Below are 14275 nucleotides of genomic sequence, written 5' to 3' on the forward strand. Positions count from 1 at the left end.
GACCCTGGGGTTATGACCTGAGCTGAAGACAGATGCTTAACTGACTGAGCCACTCAGGTGCCCCACTTTTTTTTCTTCAAGATTTATTTGAGAGAGAGAGCAAGAGAGCACAGGAGGGAGGGGCAGAAGAAGAGAATCTTAAGCAGACTTGAGGAGCCTGATGTGGGGCTCAATCTCATGACCCTGAGATCATGACTTGAGCCAAAACCAAGTCAGATGCTTACCAGATGGTGCCACCCAGGCGCCCATTGTATACTTTTTTTAAAGATTTATGTATTTATTTGAGAGAGAAAGAGAGAGTTCTGGCTGCTTTTAAGATATTCTTTAGGGGCCCCTGGGTGGCTCAGTCGGTTAAGCATCTAACTCTTGATTTTGGCTCAGGTCATGATCTCAGAGTTGTGGGATTGCCCTGCATCAGGTTCCACACTGAGCACAGAGCCTGCTTAATATTCTTTCTCTCCCTCTGCCCACCCCCCCAGCTCATGTACTCTCTCTCTAAAAAAGAAAAAAAAAAGATACTCTTTATCACTGGTTTTCAGTAATTTTTTTTTAAAGATTTTATTTATTTATTCATGAGAGACAGAGAGAGAGACAGAGGCAGAGGGAGAAGCAGGCTCCCCGCGGAGCAGGGAGCCCGATGCGGGACTCGATCCCAGGACCCTGGGATCATGACCTGAGCCGAAGGCAGACGCTTAACTGACTGAGCCACTCAGGCGTCCCTGGTTTTCAGTAATTGATTATAATGTGACTTGGTGTGTTTTGTGTGTATGTGTGTTTATCCTACTTTGGTTTTATTGAGCTTCTTAGATCAGCCAGTTTATAATTTTTATCAGATTTGAGAAAGTTTTGACCGTTACTTCTTCAAGTAAAATACTTTTTTCTGTTATCCCCTTCCTTTTCTCTCCTTACGGGACTCCAATCACATAGGTAAAGGACACTTGATATTATTCCTCAGGCCACTCAGGCTTTGTGCTCATTTTCAGTCACTTTTTCCCTTCTCTGGCTTCAATTTGGATAGATTCTATTGCTGTCTTCCAATTCTCTGTTCTTTTCTGCTGCAGTTTCTGATCTATGTAATCCCTTCCAGTGAAATTCCCCACTCAGATGTCGTATATTTAATCTCTAGATGTTCTATTTGCTCCTTTTTTATATTTCTCTCTAATTGCATTCCAGGTTTTCTTTATATCCTTGAGAATTCTGAATATATCTATAATAGCTATTTAATACCCTCATCTGCTAATTCCATCATTCTGCCAATTCTGGGTCTGTTTCAATTGAGTGATTTTTCTCTCACAGTTTCCTGCACCCTTTTTTTTTTTTTTAAGATTTATTTATTTGAGAGAGTGCACAAGGAGGGAGGAGGGGCAGAGGGAGAGGGAGAGGAAACTTTAGCAGACTCAGGTGAGCGCAGAGCCTGATGTGAGGCATGATCTCACAACCCTGAGATCAGACCTGAGCTGAAACCAAGAGTCAGACGCTTAACCAACTGCGCCACCCAGGCGCCCAATATCTGGTAATTTTTTATTGGATGACAGACGTTGTGAAGTTTACATTGTTTACATTGTTGAATGTATTATTTTATTTTTTAAAAATTTTATTATGTTATGTTAGTCACCATACAATACATCATTAGTTTTTGATGTAGTGTTCCATGATTGATTGTTTGCGTATAACACCCAGTGCTCCATGCAGTACGTGCCCTCTTTAATACCCATCACCAGGCTAACCCATCCCCCACCCCCCTCCCCTCTAGAGCCCTCCGTTTGTTTCTCAGGTCCATAGTCTCTCATGGTTCATCTCTCCCTCCAATCCCCCCCCCCCATTTTTCCCTTCCTTCTCCTAATGTCCTCCATGTTATTCCTTATGTTCCACATATAAGTGAAACCATATGATAATTGACTTTCTCTGCTTGACTTATTTCACTTAGCATAATCTCCTCCAGTCCCATCCATGTTGATGTAAAAGTTGGGTATTCATCTTTTCTGATGGCTGAGTAATATTCCATTGTATATATGGACCACATCTTCTTTATCCATTCATCTGTTGAAGGGCATCCCGGCTCTTTCCACAGTTTGGCTATTGCGGACATTGCTGCTATGAACATTGGGGTGCATATGGCCCTTCTTTTCACTACATCTGTGTCTTTGGGGTAAATACCCAGCAGTGCAATTGCTGGGTCATGGGGTAGCTCTATTTTTAAATTTTTGAGGAACCTCCACACTGTTTTCCAAAGTGGCTGTACCAACTTGCTGAATGTATTATTTTAAAGAGTCTCGGACTTTCTCTGGCAGGCAGTTAAGTTTCTTGTGGATAATTTTGATCCTTTCCAGGACAGTTTTCCAGCTCTTTGAGGGCAGGTCTGGAGTGGCCTTTATTCTAGGGCTGACTTAACTCTAATGTGTTGTCCTTTGGGGTCTTTGCTGAATGTCTCATATATTCAGTGAGATCTCACTACTCTGGCTGGAGAGAGCTCAGAAGATTCCCGGCCCTATGTGAACCCTGGGAATTTTTGTCTTTGTTTTTTTTTTTTAAGATTTTATTTATTTATTTGACAGAGAGAGAGAGAGAACACAAGCAGGCTCCCCACTAAGCAGGGAGCCCGATGCGGGACTTGATCCCAGGACCCTGGTATCATGACCTGAACTGAAGATAGATGCTTAGCTGACTAAGCCACCCAGGTGCCCCAAGTTGTTGTCTTTGAAAGCAGTTCTTCTCTGGTCTCTTGGAGTTTCACCCTGTGCATACCCAGATCTATATTCAGCCAAAGATTCAAGGGGACTCTGTGCAGATTTCTGGAACCCTCTCTCTCTGTGCAGCTCCCTCTTCTTGGATTCTCTGTTCCACAGATTCTAGCCATGTGGGCCTCTCTGATCTCCACCTCTGCAACTCAGTGAGATGGCCAGACTGGGTTTCCCTTCCTTGGCACCGCAGTCTATAAATTACATTCAGCCAGACAGCCTGGGCAATGATACGTCTCACTTCATTGCTTTTTTTTTTTTCCCCCCTCAGGGATTACAGCCCTGTGATGCCTAGAAATAGTTTTCTATATTCTGTCCAGTTTTCTAGTTGTTCACGGTGGGAGGGTATTTTCAGGATACCTTATTCTCTGATTTCTGGAAGTGGAAGTCTCTGGAAGCAATATTAAACCCAGAGAGTCTGGCCCCAGCATCTGTGCTTCCAGCCTTCTCACAAGTCAGCAGTCGCTGAGCCTCCTAGATGCCAAGGTCATTGAGAAGGGCACCACCAACAGGGTGCACGGCCACAGTGGGAGGGTGGCAGGCGTGGCTCCCAACCGTGGCTCACTCTTTCTACCCATCAGGTGGGCCTTCACCTTGATCATCATCTCCTCCTACACGGCCAACCTGGCTGCCTTCCTCACTGTACAGCGCATGGAGGTGCCCGTGGAGTCAGCCGACGACCTGGCCGACCAGACCAACATTGAGTACGGGACCATCCATGCTGGCTCCACCATGACCTTCTTTCAGGTGGGGCCTTTGACCTTGCCTGGGCTTGGTACCCCCACCACGTGTAGCCGCCCAGGGTGGGGCTGGGCAGGGCCTCCTGGCTAAGAGGGATTGATGGTGGCAACAGGGAGGCTGGGGAGCAGAAGACACTCACCGGGAGTGTTGCTGTCTGGCTGGGGAAAGTGGACTCTCACCCAGGGAACAGAAGGGAACAGATGTAGGATCGGGTGTCGTATCAGTGCTAGACAGGCCAAATAGGAGTCATGGAAGCTGCTGGAAGTGTCAGTCAGACCTGGGAGAATGGGCCAGCAGAGAGGAGGGCAAGGCCCTTCAAGGTGAAAGGAGCCTGTCCCTGTGTATTAGGGGGCAGTGGGAAGGAATCAAAAGGAAAACAAGCCTGGCAAGGAGGTTTGGATGACTGCATGACAGCAGAGGTCCCGAATGCCAGGATAGGGCTGAGACTAGAACCTGTAAGTGGGGAGGTGGAAATGGTCACTGAGCTGGGGTGACCCATTTAGAGCTGGAAGTTCCCTCTGGGGCAGGTGGGGGTAGACTAATGGTCTGAGGGAGGCTGGGGCTGGGAGGGGGCCACTGGCTGAAGCACAAAGGAGAGGAGGGGTGAATTCCCAGGCCTCCCAGGTGGGTCACGGGGCTCATTCGCAGCTGGGAGACCAGAGAAGTAGGTTTGGGAGATTGCTGAGCCCTGGGGAGGGGCCTATGGGGCACGTAGGGAGAGCAGTGTCTGGACCTCAGATCAAAGAAGGAGGGTAGGGGATGTCAGGAGCAGTGGCAGGGGGTGGTCATCCCGAGCCTGGCCTCCACATGCCTCCCCCTAAAGGCTTGTAGAGGCATTCCCCAGAAGGTTCCTGCAGGGCTTGAAGGAAGTAAACTGTCCTATTTGACATGGACGCAGGTCTCCCTGACTCAGACTGGGCCCTGGGTAAATTTGGGGTTGGGCTTCTGCGTATAAGGCCTGGGAATGCTGGGAAGACAGGGCTGGGTGTCAGGCCAAGCCAGGCCCACGGGTGGAAGAGAGGACAGGCTGGAGAATAGATCGCCGTGGCCCCTTCTTCCCAAGCCTTTGGTCCTCAGGGTCCTCGCTGGGCTGGTGGGCATGTGGATGCCTTGGACCTGGCCTTGAGCAGTCTGTCTGTCTCGTCCCTCTCTGCGTTTGGCTCTTTCTGTCTCCCTCTGGTCTCCTCACTCGTTCTCCGGTTGAGAGAAACTTCCTGGAGGGCAGGGGATAGGGCTGAGGAGAAAGACCCTCACCTGACTTCCCCTTGTGCCCCCTCTGGCCAGAATTCGCGGTACCAGACATACCAGCGTATGTGGAACTACATGCAGTCAAAGCAACCCAGTGTGTTTGTCAAGAGCACAGAAGAAGGCATAGCCCGTGTTCTCAACTCGCGCTACGCCTTCCTGCTCGAGTCCACTATGAACGAGTACCACCGGCGGCTCAACTGCAACCTCACCCAGATCGGGGGCCTCCTCGACACCAAGGGCTACGGCATTGGCATGCCACTGGGTATGGAGCGGTGGGGCCGGGGGGTGCGGAGGGGGCAGCCAGAACCAGGCCACATGGGCCGGCCAGGGACCGGGCCAGGTCCTGCCTGTGGCAGGCTGGGTATGTCTTGCGTGTCATGCGCGGCCTCCTGGCTGCATGACCCCATCCTGAACCTCCACACTCGACCTGCAAACAAGGGTCTAGCAGCAGTCAGTTCCGGCCCTGCGTGGCCGCTGGAAGAACCCAAGGAGACTGGGTACAACCCAGTACTTATGGGCCGTGACACTTGCCACCTTCCCCTTTGGCCTGAGGACTCCTTGAGGGTGAAGACCTGGTTTGATGTGCCTCATGTTCTCTTCATGGCACCCACAGCCTGGCTCAGCGCAGTGCTGAGAATATGGATGATGGACGGAGGCAGGGAGGTCTGAGGGAGGAATGGATGGATCTGCCAGGGAGACTTGGACATGCTTTTCCGGGCCCAGTGCTGGAAACCCACCAATTTTATCACCAAATCTTGACATCGTGGCTTATAAATCCATCTCTCTGTTGCTGACTGCTGTGTTAGTTATCTGTTACTGTGTAACAAATTACCTCAAATCTTAGCAGTTTTGCGCTTATCTCAGTGCTGGGCCAGGGAAGTAGTGTAACCCCTTTGGGGGGCAGGCTCTGGAGTCACACTGACCTGGATTCACATCCCAGTTCCCTCCCTGACTCTGTGCATGACCTTAGGCAAGAATGCCACCTGCCTCATCCAGAGGATGGGGGTGGTAACACCTGGTAATAGCCAGGATCAGGAGGGACTTGAATTAATGTCTGTAAACCAAGGATCTGGCACATAGTGGGTGCCTGATAAATACTAATGCCTCCACTCGCCCATGTCCCTGGTTCCTGGCCCCTGGCAGGTGCTTAAGAAGTGTCATAGCAAATGAAGAAATGAGGCTGGGATAGGACATGTGTGGGGTGTTTGGGACCTAAGGGTGGTTTAAGGCGAGGCTCTGAGGGTAGGGAGGAGAGAGGGGTCTGGGGTTGAGGCCGTGCAGAGGAGATTCATTCACTGAGCAGACTGTCGGATGCCCCGCTGCGTGCCAGGCACAGTGCTGCATGCTGGGATCCCACAGCAGGGAGCCGCCGAGCCCCCAGCCTGCTGCCTTCCACAAGGGGCACAGACAGTAGGTAGACAATAAACACGCGGGGCTTTATAAAGTGATACCAGGTGGTCACAACTGCTCCAAAGTAAATTCAGGGGACGAGACTGATGGGGGGGTGCTTGGTGCCATTTTAAGGGAACTTGATCAGAGGAGACCCCTTGAGGTACCATGTGAGTAGAGCCCTGAGTGACATGAGGGAAGGAACATTCCAGGCAGAAGTTCTAAGGTGGGATTGTGTCTGGAGGACTCGAGGAACAGCCCGGAGGCTGGTGTGGTCAGAGCTGCGAGCAGCTGGGGCAGCAGGAGCCCCAGGTGGTGGGGCGAGTGAACACAGGATCTCTAGGTTGAGGGAAGGACCGGGTTCTCTCTGCATCGGGAAGCCACTGGAGAATTTTGAGCACGAGAGAGACAAGATCTAGAACTCTGTTTCTGAAGTTGTTCCTCTGGCTGCTGTGTTAAGAAGAGCCTGGGTGGGGGGTGAGGAGAGCTGCAGGGAGGGGACTGTGACAAATGTGACATGCGGTGTAGTGGGGGCTTGGCCCAGGGCGGTCACAGGGGAGGTCAAGGCAAGCAGTGGTCAGACTCGAAGGTGGACAGAGGACCTGGGGGTGTGGTGGAGGCAGGAGGAAGCGCCGTGCTGAGGGCACGGTGGGAGTTTGGGTGGGCAGCGCTCCAGGTCCCCAATGGCCAGTCCACCCCCTTGTGTGTCTGGTCCAGGCTCCCCATTCCGGGATGAGATCACCTTGGCCATCCTGCAGCTTCAGGAGAACAACCGGCTGGAGATCCTGAAGCGCAAGTGGTGGGAGGGGGGCCGGTGCCCCAAGGAAGAGGATCATCGCGCTAAAGGTCAGCTGCCCTGCACACCGCACCATTCCCGAAGCCCCCTGTAGCCCCCGTGTCCACACAGCCCCGAACCCGTGGCTTTCCCCCTGCACCCCCAGGTTTGGGCATGGAGAACATTGGTGGCATTTTTGTCGTGCTCATCTGTGGCCTCATCATTGCTGTCTTCGTGGCGGTCATGGAATTCATATGGTCCACGCGGAGGTCGGCAGAGTCTGAAGAGGTGAGAGGGTTGGCGAAGGGGGTGGGGGAGAAGTGGGGTGCCCGTGGCGGAGGGACATGGAGATTGTGGCCTCGGTAGCCTTCCTGGAGGAATGTCAGAGGCAGCGAGGAGCTGGGAGCGGGGAGGGGACAGGACCTGAGAGACCCCCTGGGGTGAAACCAGAGGGGGTTCAAGAAGAGGTGGGTGCAGACAGAAGGGAGAGGGGAGCCAAGTGTGAGGAAGGCCAGAGGAGGGAAAGCAGCAGGGACAGAGGTGAGGATGAAGGGGAAAGGAGGAGAGAGGATGGGGAGAGGGGCAGGGGGTGAAGCAAGGAGAAATGAGAGGTGGGTCGGGCTGGAAGACGACAGGCTGGTCTCAGCTGCTGCCCAGTGACACTCCTCCATTCCCAGCCCCACTCTGGCCCTGTGTGCTCCACCTCCCCTCCCCCCACGCCCCCCGCCCCTCCCCCTCCTCACCTGGGCTGATAACCTTGCTTCCACCTAGAGGAGTCTGAGGAGAGCATGCAGACCCCTCCACAACCCGGTCAGTTACTCCCAGCTGAGGCGCCCTCCCCTGTGCCTCCATCTCCTCTCCTGCCCTCCCAAGGACATCCCTCCGCGGTTCTCTGCACCCTCCCCCCATCAGCAGTTTCCTCTTCTCTATTGGATCAGGGCTGTCTGCATACAAACGTGCTGTCATCTCCCCCATCTTCCAGAATTTTCTCTTGACCCTGCTTCTCCTCCCAGACACCACCCCACTTCTCCCCTAAACTTACAACCTGGAAAGAGTATGTCTCCCTGCTGCTTCAGTTCCCCCTCTGCATTCACTCTTGAACACACGCCCATCCAGCTGTCGTCCCCACCCCCGCACTGAAGCCACTCTTCCCCAGAGACCCACGGCCCAGACTGCCCGGGTTTCAGGCCTCACCATATGTGAGGTGGCAGTAGGCTTCAGCACAGCTGATCACTGTTCTCAAAACCCTCTCTTCAGGGCTCACGCCTCACTTTTCTCCTTCCTCTGCGGCCCGTCCTTTGTCAAGGGGCTCTCGGGCTCCTTCCTGGACTCTTCTCTGGCTTTCTCCAGGCCCTTGGTGATCCCATCCAGCCAAATGGTTTGTGAGGCCGCCGATATGCTGTATATGACCTATATTATTTATTACATGTAACACCCTAAAATTTTAGCAGCTTCAAGCAGCACACTTACATCAGTTTACAGTTTCTATGGGTAAGAAATCGGGGAACAGCTTAGCTGGGTGGTTCTGGCTGCCAGGGTCTCTAGGGAGGTCACGGTCATGCCATTGGCCGAAGGCTTGCCTGGGGCCAGAGGGTCTGCTTCCAAGGTGGCGTGCCGCCTCCAGATGCACTTGCAGGATTCTGATTTATGGTGACTAAGTGATGACACGGAGAGGCCAGTGCTATTGAAAGATTTGTATCACTTACGCTTCCCAGGAGGGGTCATGCCACACAGCACCGGGCCGCAGGGGAAGCACCGGAAGCATCGGGAGCTGGAGCTGGGGGAAAGCCTGGGCCTTGGACCTCACTGGGGTTTCTGCATGAAAGGCAGGGCTGGCAGGGAAAGCAGCTCAGAATTGGCCAGTGTGGATAATGTTGATGGGCTCTGGACTAGAGGGGTGGTCTCTAGTGGTGTGGACCTGGTCCTGAGTGATTTAGGGCAGCTGGGTGTGAGAGTTAGGTTAAGTGGGGGGTGGGGGGCAGGTATTGGGATTGGCTGGTTTGCATATGAAAGGTGGGCTCCCAGCCCTTTGCTCTCCCTAAGAATTATCTAGCTCTGGGAGGGCCAGTCTCTCCCTGGCCAGCAAGATTCTTAAGATGTCAGAACATCCTGAGGTAGAGTAAAGAACAGGAGGAACACACACTCCCCTGGCAGTTGACAGGAGGCCTCCGGCTCTCACACGGGGACCTTCTCCATAGGGCTGCTTGGGTGTCCTCACACCGTGGCAGCTGACTTCCCCCAGAGTGAGTGACCCAAGGGCAAACCCAGCAGAGGCCAAAACATCAGCTGACTAGTTAGCTGACTAGCTGTATTCTGAGGGTCACACAGCAGCCCTGATACAAAGGCAGAGGGGACTACAGGGGGGCGGGAACACTGGATGGCAGGACCCTGGAGGCCGCCTGCCTTAACCCCCCCCAGGCGCCGCCCTCACAGGGACCTCCCCCCAGACCCAGGCTTTGTACACTCAGCCCTATACTCCACACCTCCCCGTGGATGTCTGACAGATAACCCACGGAACATCACGTGGCCAATGCAGAACTCCTGCCCATGCACCAGACACCGCCATCATTCCGCTTGCTCAGGCCAAGGTGGGATTACCCTTCACTCTCCCCTTGCTCTCAGCCAGTCCTGTTGGCTCCACCTTTGACACATACCCAGAATCCAGCCCCTTCTCACCTGCTTGGCCACTGCCACTAGGCTTGCCCTTGGCCTCCCTAGTCTGTTCTCAACACAGTGAAGTACCGCAGTCCTCAAAGCTCCCCAGTGCCCCCCACCTGACTGGGAATAAAAGCCCAAGCCTTACAGCAGTCTTGGGGCCCCATTGCTCCTCTGACCTCCTCTTCTCCCTCTCCCTCTGTCCCCCTGCATCCCCCATTCCAGCCCCCCTGCCCTGCTGGTGGTTCCCCCCACCCCCCAGCACCTCTGTCCGGCTCAGGCATCTGCCTGCTCTCCTCCCAGGCTCCAGGGCTCACTCAGCACTGCCTTTCAGTCTCACTGAAGCTCTTCTTTGCCATGAGTGTTCCCTGACGTCTCTACTCTAGATGCAGCATCACCCCACCTCTCTTCCCGATTTTATTTTTCGCCAAAGCACTCATCACCAGCTAACCTGCTACCTACATTTACAGCTTTGTTATTTATTTATTTTTGTCTCTGCATGCTCTGAGGGCAGAGACTTCCGTCTGTTTTGTTCTCTGCATACAGCAGGTGCTCAGTAAATGTCTTGCAATCATGGTAGCATGAACGAGAGGCAGAAGATGGAAGTCAAGCAGGAGGTAGTCAGACTGGGGAGTGACAAGAAAGGGAAAGCGAGGAGCCCAGATAGGTGAGGGCGGACTCGGGGAGAACCCCCGGAGGACGGAAGCGGAGAGACGGAGGAGTGGAGAGGCGAGGCGGAGAGGTGAGACAGGCAGAGCCCGGGAAGAGCAGAGGCTGAGAGAGGAACGGAGAGGAGGAGTGGAGCTGGGGGAGGCCGGGAGGGGAGAGAAGACGCAGAAGCCGGGCGAGGGGGGGGCGGCGGCGAGGAGGCCGTTCTCCTCGCGGGTCGGCTGGTGACCACCGCGCCCCGCCCTGCGCCGCCCACAGGTGTCGGTGTGCCAGGAGATGCTGCAGGAGCTGCGGCACGCGGTGTCTTGTCGCAAGACGTCGCGTTCCCGCCGGCGCCGGCGCCCGGGCGGCCCGAGTCGGGCCCTGCTGTCGCTGCGCGCTGTCCGCGAGATGCGCCTCAGCAACGGCAAGCTCTACTCGGCCGGCGCGGGCGGGGATTCGGGCGGCGCGCACGGGGGCCCCCAGCGCCTCCTGGACGACCCGGGGCCGCCCGGCGGGGCCCGGCCCTCCGTCCCCACGCCCTGCACCCACGTGCGCGTCTGCCAGGAGTGCCGGCGCATCCAGGCGCTGCGGGCGTCCGGGGCCGGCGCGCCCCCGCGTGGCCTGGGCGCCCCCGCCGAAGCCACCAGTCCGCCCCGGCCGCGGCCCGGCCCCGCGGGGCCCCGCGAGCTGGCCGAGCACGAGTGACCACGGGCGGAGCCGGGCTGGCGGCCGGACTGATCGCAGGGACGGGGTCCGCCCCAGGCCCGGGCCGCCCCCGCTTCCCCAGTGGACAAGGGACGGGACTTGTGCCCCTGGTGCGCCGGACGCCACAATTTTGCCTTCGGCTCACGATGAAGTCCGAGGCCCGGCTCCGGAGCCTGCCTGCGCCCCCTAGTGGACTCATCAGAGGGTGCCGCGGACCCTGCACTCCGCCCCCCGACTGCGGACAGGAGCGCAGGAACCGAGGACTTCAGGGGGCCGGGGACTGCGGGTGCCGTTCCAGAAGCGGAAAGCAGTCCGCGAGGAGAGCCCATCCTGGGACTGCTCAGGCTCCCCAAGACTTGACACAGCCCTCCCCACTTCTGGAGGAGGGGAGGGCTTCTGGGCAGATGGGTGTCCCCTGGCGCCCCTCAACTCTTCTCTTTCTCTCTTTTTTTTGGGGAGAAACCTCGGAATTTCTATGAGACCCCCCCAGGGAGGAGGTCAGTTGGGCCCCCATCCCTCCCCCCTGCCACACCCCAGTCCCTGTTGGAATAAAAAAAAGAACAAAACCCCAAAACTGGGGATAGCTGGGTCTCATTTCCTGGGGGTGTGAGGGCATTAAAGGCTTGGGCTCCCCAGAGAGTCTGCTGAGAACCACACACGGGATGGTCACTCCTGGACTCTCTCCACCCTTGGGCCCTGCCCTCAGGCAGCAGGTCAGCCCAGGCCCTGGCAGCTGGCCCCTCTCACTGACCTTCTCTCAGGACAGAGGGAGGCTGTGACAGAGACCCTGAGACAGATGGAGAAAGATGCAGGGATCTGGAGAGGCGGAGACACCAGGGAACAGAGACACAGAAAGACAGAAACCAGATGGGGTTGGGGGGAAGGGAGGGTAAGTGAACTGCTCAGTGTGGCGGTGCATGGGGCGGCCACACTGTGACAAGTGTGTGCTGGGGCCAGGGTGATTTGGTGACTTTTTAATTGTGGGCATGTGTGTGTATGTGCGCCCGTGAGGCTGTCTTCAACTCTGTGAGTGTGACCCCGTGTTTCTGCTGAAAGTGTGCCTCCCCAGGCCCCAAGAGAGGAAGTGGGAAATCCCAGTGGGGTGGGGGGGTGGCTGCAGGGCTGGTTGAGCAGGGAGAGGGGTGGGTCTGCTTTCTGTCCCCGCCTTCCCCCGCCCCGCTGGAGGTTTCCATTGGAAACTGCAGCTGAGAAAGGACGAGTGAAGGTCATACAGCGAGAGCCATAATGAGGCCGAGTAGAAGGGGGAGACAGAGATGGGGAGAGACGAAGAGATGGGGCAGCGGTGGGGGAGAGAGAGAGAGATGGGGAGAGACTAGCAGGGGGGCCAAGAGGGAGGGGGAGAGGCAGAGGGAGACACCGTGATTAGGTGAGATGGAATGGAGAAGGGGACAAGAGACTGAGACAGGCGGGGAGACAGATGAAGCAGGGAAGTTAAGAGACCCCGGGGAACTGGGGCTGAGAGAAGCAGAGATCGAGGTGGGACAGAGATGGGAAGCCAAAGAAAACTAGATGGAGAGGGGAGGGCCAGAGCGCTGAGGAAAGCCAGACTGAGTGGGACCGGGCTGGGAGACGGGAGGCTGGGCCCTCCCCTCGGGCAGGCTGCCGGAACCCGGGAGCTGTCCGTTCAGCACCGGCCTGGTGGGGACTGGCGTGCGCTGCCCGGTCTCCCTTGCGGGGCTGGCCTGCCTTCGTGGTGCTTGGGCGGGCCACGTCCAGGAGACCCTGCCTGGTACACAGCACCCCCAGTCTCCACCCGGCCCCTTCTGTGTCTCTGGCTTTTGCTGTGTGTGTGCCCCTCGGGGACAGGTGTGGGGGCGAGCTTGTCTCAGGGTCTCTGTTGTCCCCACATCTATTGCACAGACTTTAATCAATGTCTCTGCCCTTGGGCCAGACTCTCAGTCTGTTGAGGTGAATAGAATATGATTGCAGACATTTCTGGTCTCTCCAGCTCTCTGTCCCCATACCATGCAGCTGATCTATGAAGTCTCTCCCCATTTCTGAGTCTCCCCACCCCTCCCTGTTTCTGCTCCGAGTATCTCCCTGGTCTTTATCTCTGAGTCTCCCCAGTTTGCCAAATGTGTCTCTGGCTCTCTATGTCCCTGTGGCTCTCTGTCACCTTCACTGAGTAATTCTGTTGCTCTGTTTCCCCCCATCTGTTTTCTCATCTGTCTTTGCAGGTTTCTGTCTTTGTCAGTCTCTCTGTTTGTATCTGCCTTTACCTAGTTCTGAACTGTGTCCATTTCTCCTCCTGAGTCTCTCTTTATGTCTCTCTCACCAAGCTCCCCTGTCCCTGTCCATCCCTGTGACCTTCCTAAGTCTTCCCTCCTCCCCCCCAACTTCCGCAGAGCCTCGCGCTGGGAGCACGGTGCACAGTCATCAGGCTCTCCAGGCTCATGTTGAGGAGGGAGTGCATAAAGGGGGACATAAGCCTGTATCTGGGGTGTCGTGTGGGGGGCCGAGGTCTCCCCCAGCCAAACTGGAGAACAGGGACAGAGAGAGCCTAAATCTCCTGGGATCCAAACACCTTTAGGCATCTCTGTCCCCCCAGCCCCCTTGCCCATGGTCCATCCCTGCCAAAAACAGACCAGGGAGGGACAATATGTTGACAGATCCTCCCCCCACCGCACACACCCCCAGGAAGGGGGCAGAATTGCAGAGGGGATCTGGGGGCCAACCACCTGGACTAGAAGATGTGGCTCCCCCCCCTTCCCCAGTCTCCATGGAGACAGGCCAGGTCTGCAGGCCCAGCCTCCTTTGCTGCATAGTCGGCCTCCCTATTACCATGGCAACAAGGGACAGCAGGGAGGGATGGGGATGGGTCAGAGTACAGGATTGGGCCAAGGCTCTGGGTGCTGGGGAAAGCCAGGGAAGCTGACTCCCTGTCCCCCTTTACTCCCGGGTCCTGTCTCCTTGTCCATGTTTGTCTCTCTTCAGCTTTGAATCTGTCTCCTCTCTGTTTATCTTTTTTGTGTGTGTGTGTCTCATTCTGGCTTTTAGCCTTTCACATATTTCCCTAATCAGACCCTTAACCTTCACCACCCACCCCCCATGCGCACCAGGCTCACTCTGTGCCCCTTGCCTGTGTCCCCCACGCCTCCACTCCCACAGGTGGGGAGGACACCCGCATTCTGAGGAAGCTACAGGGACAGGCTTTCACTTGCCCTCTGCCCTTTCTATAATCCCCAGGGAAAGTCTGAGGTGTTCCTCAGCAAAGAGTGGGGGTGAGAGACTGTGACTGCTCAGGCTTCGATGGGTGGTGGATGGAGTGTGGTGTGTATGTGGCAGGCCTGGGGTGTGTGTGGCATGTGGGTGGGGGCACTGGGGCATGTTTGCAGGTGCAGCAAAGTGTCTA

The 14275-nt window shown here is 55.9% G+C and overlaps 1 protein-coding gene across 7 annotated transcripts in view; it reads left to right on the forward strand.

Moving 5' to 3' along the window:
- GRIK5 (glutamate ionotropic receptor kainate type subunit 5) overlaps nucleotides 1–11476 on the forward strand; it is a 56966-nt gene extending 45490 nt beyond the window's left edge. For all 7 annotated transcript variants that reach the window (XM_064581563.1, XM_064581564.1, XM_064581565.1 and 4 more), the window contains 5 exons: nucleotides 3320–3485; nucleotides 4764–4989; nucleotides 6834–6962; nucleotides 7058–7179; nucleotides 10474–11476. In XM_064581563.1, the coding sequence (XP_064437633.1) occupies nucleotides 3320–3485; nucleotides 4764–4989; nucleotides 6834–6962; nucleotides 7058–7179; nucleotides 10474–10902 (1072 nt within the window). In that variant the 3' untranslated portion in view covers nucleotides 10903–11476. The remainder of the gene's footprint in view (nucleotides 1–3319; nucleotides 3486–4763; nucleotides 4990–6833; nucleotides 6963–7057; nucleotides 7180–10473) is intronic.
- The last annotated feature ends 2799 nt before the right edge of the window (nucleotides 11477–14275 follow it).

This window comes from Mirounga angustirostris, unplaced genomic scaffold, assembly GCF_029215605.1.
Source record: "Mirounga angustirostris isolate CCGP_5_RB_7025 unplaced genomic scaffold, mMirAng1.0.hap1 SCAF_16, whole genome shotgun sequence".
NCBI lineage: Eukaryota > Metazoa > Chordata > Mammalia > Carnivora > Phocidae > Mirounga > Mirounga angustirostris.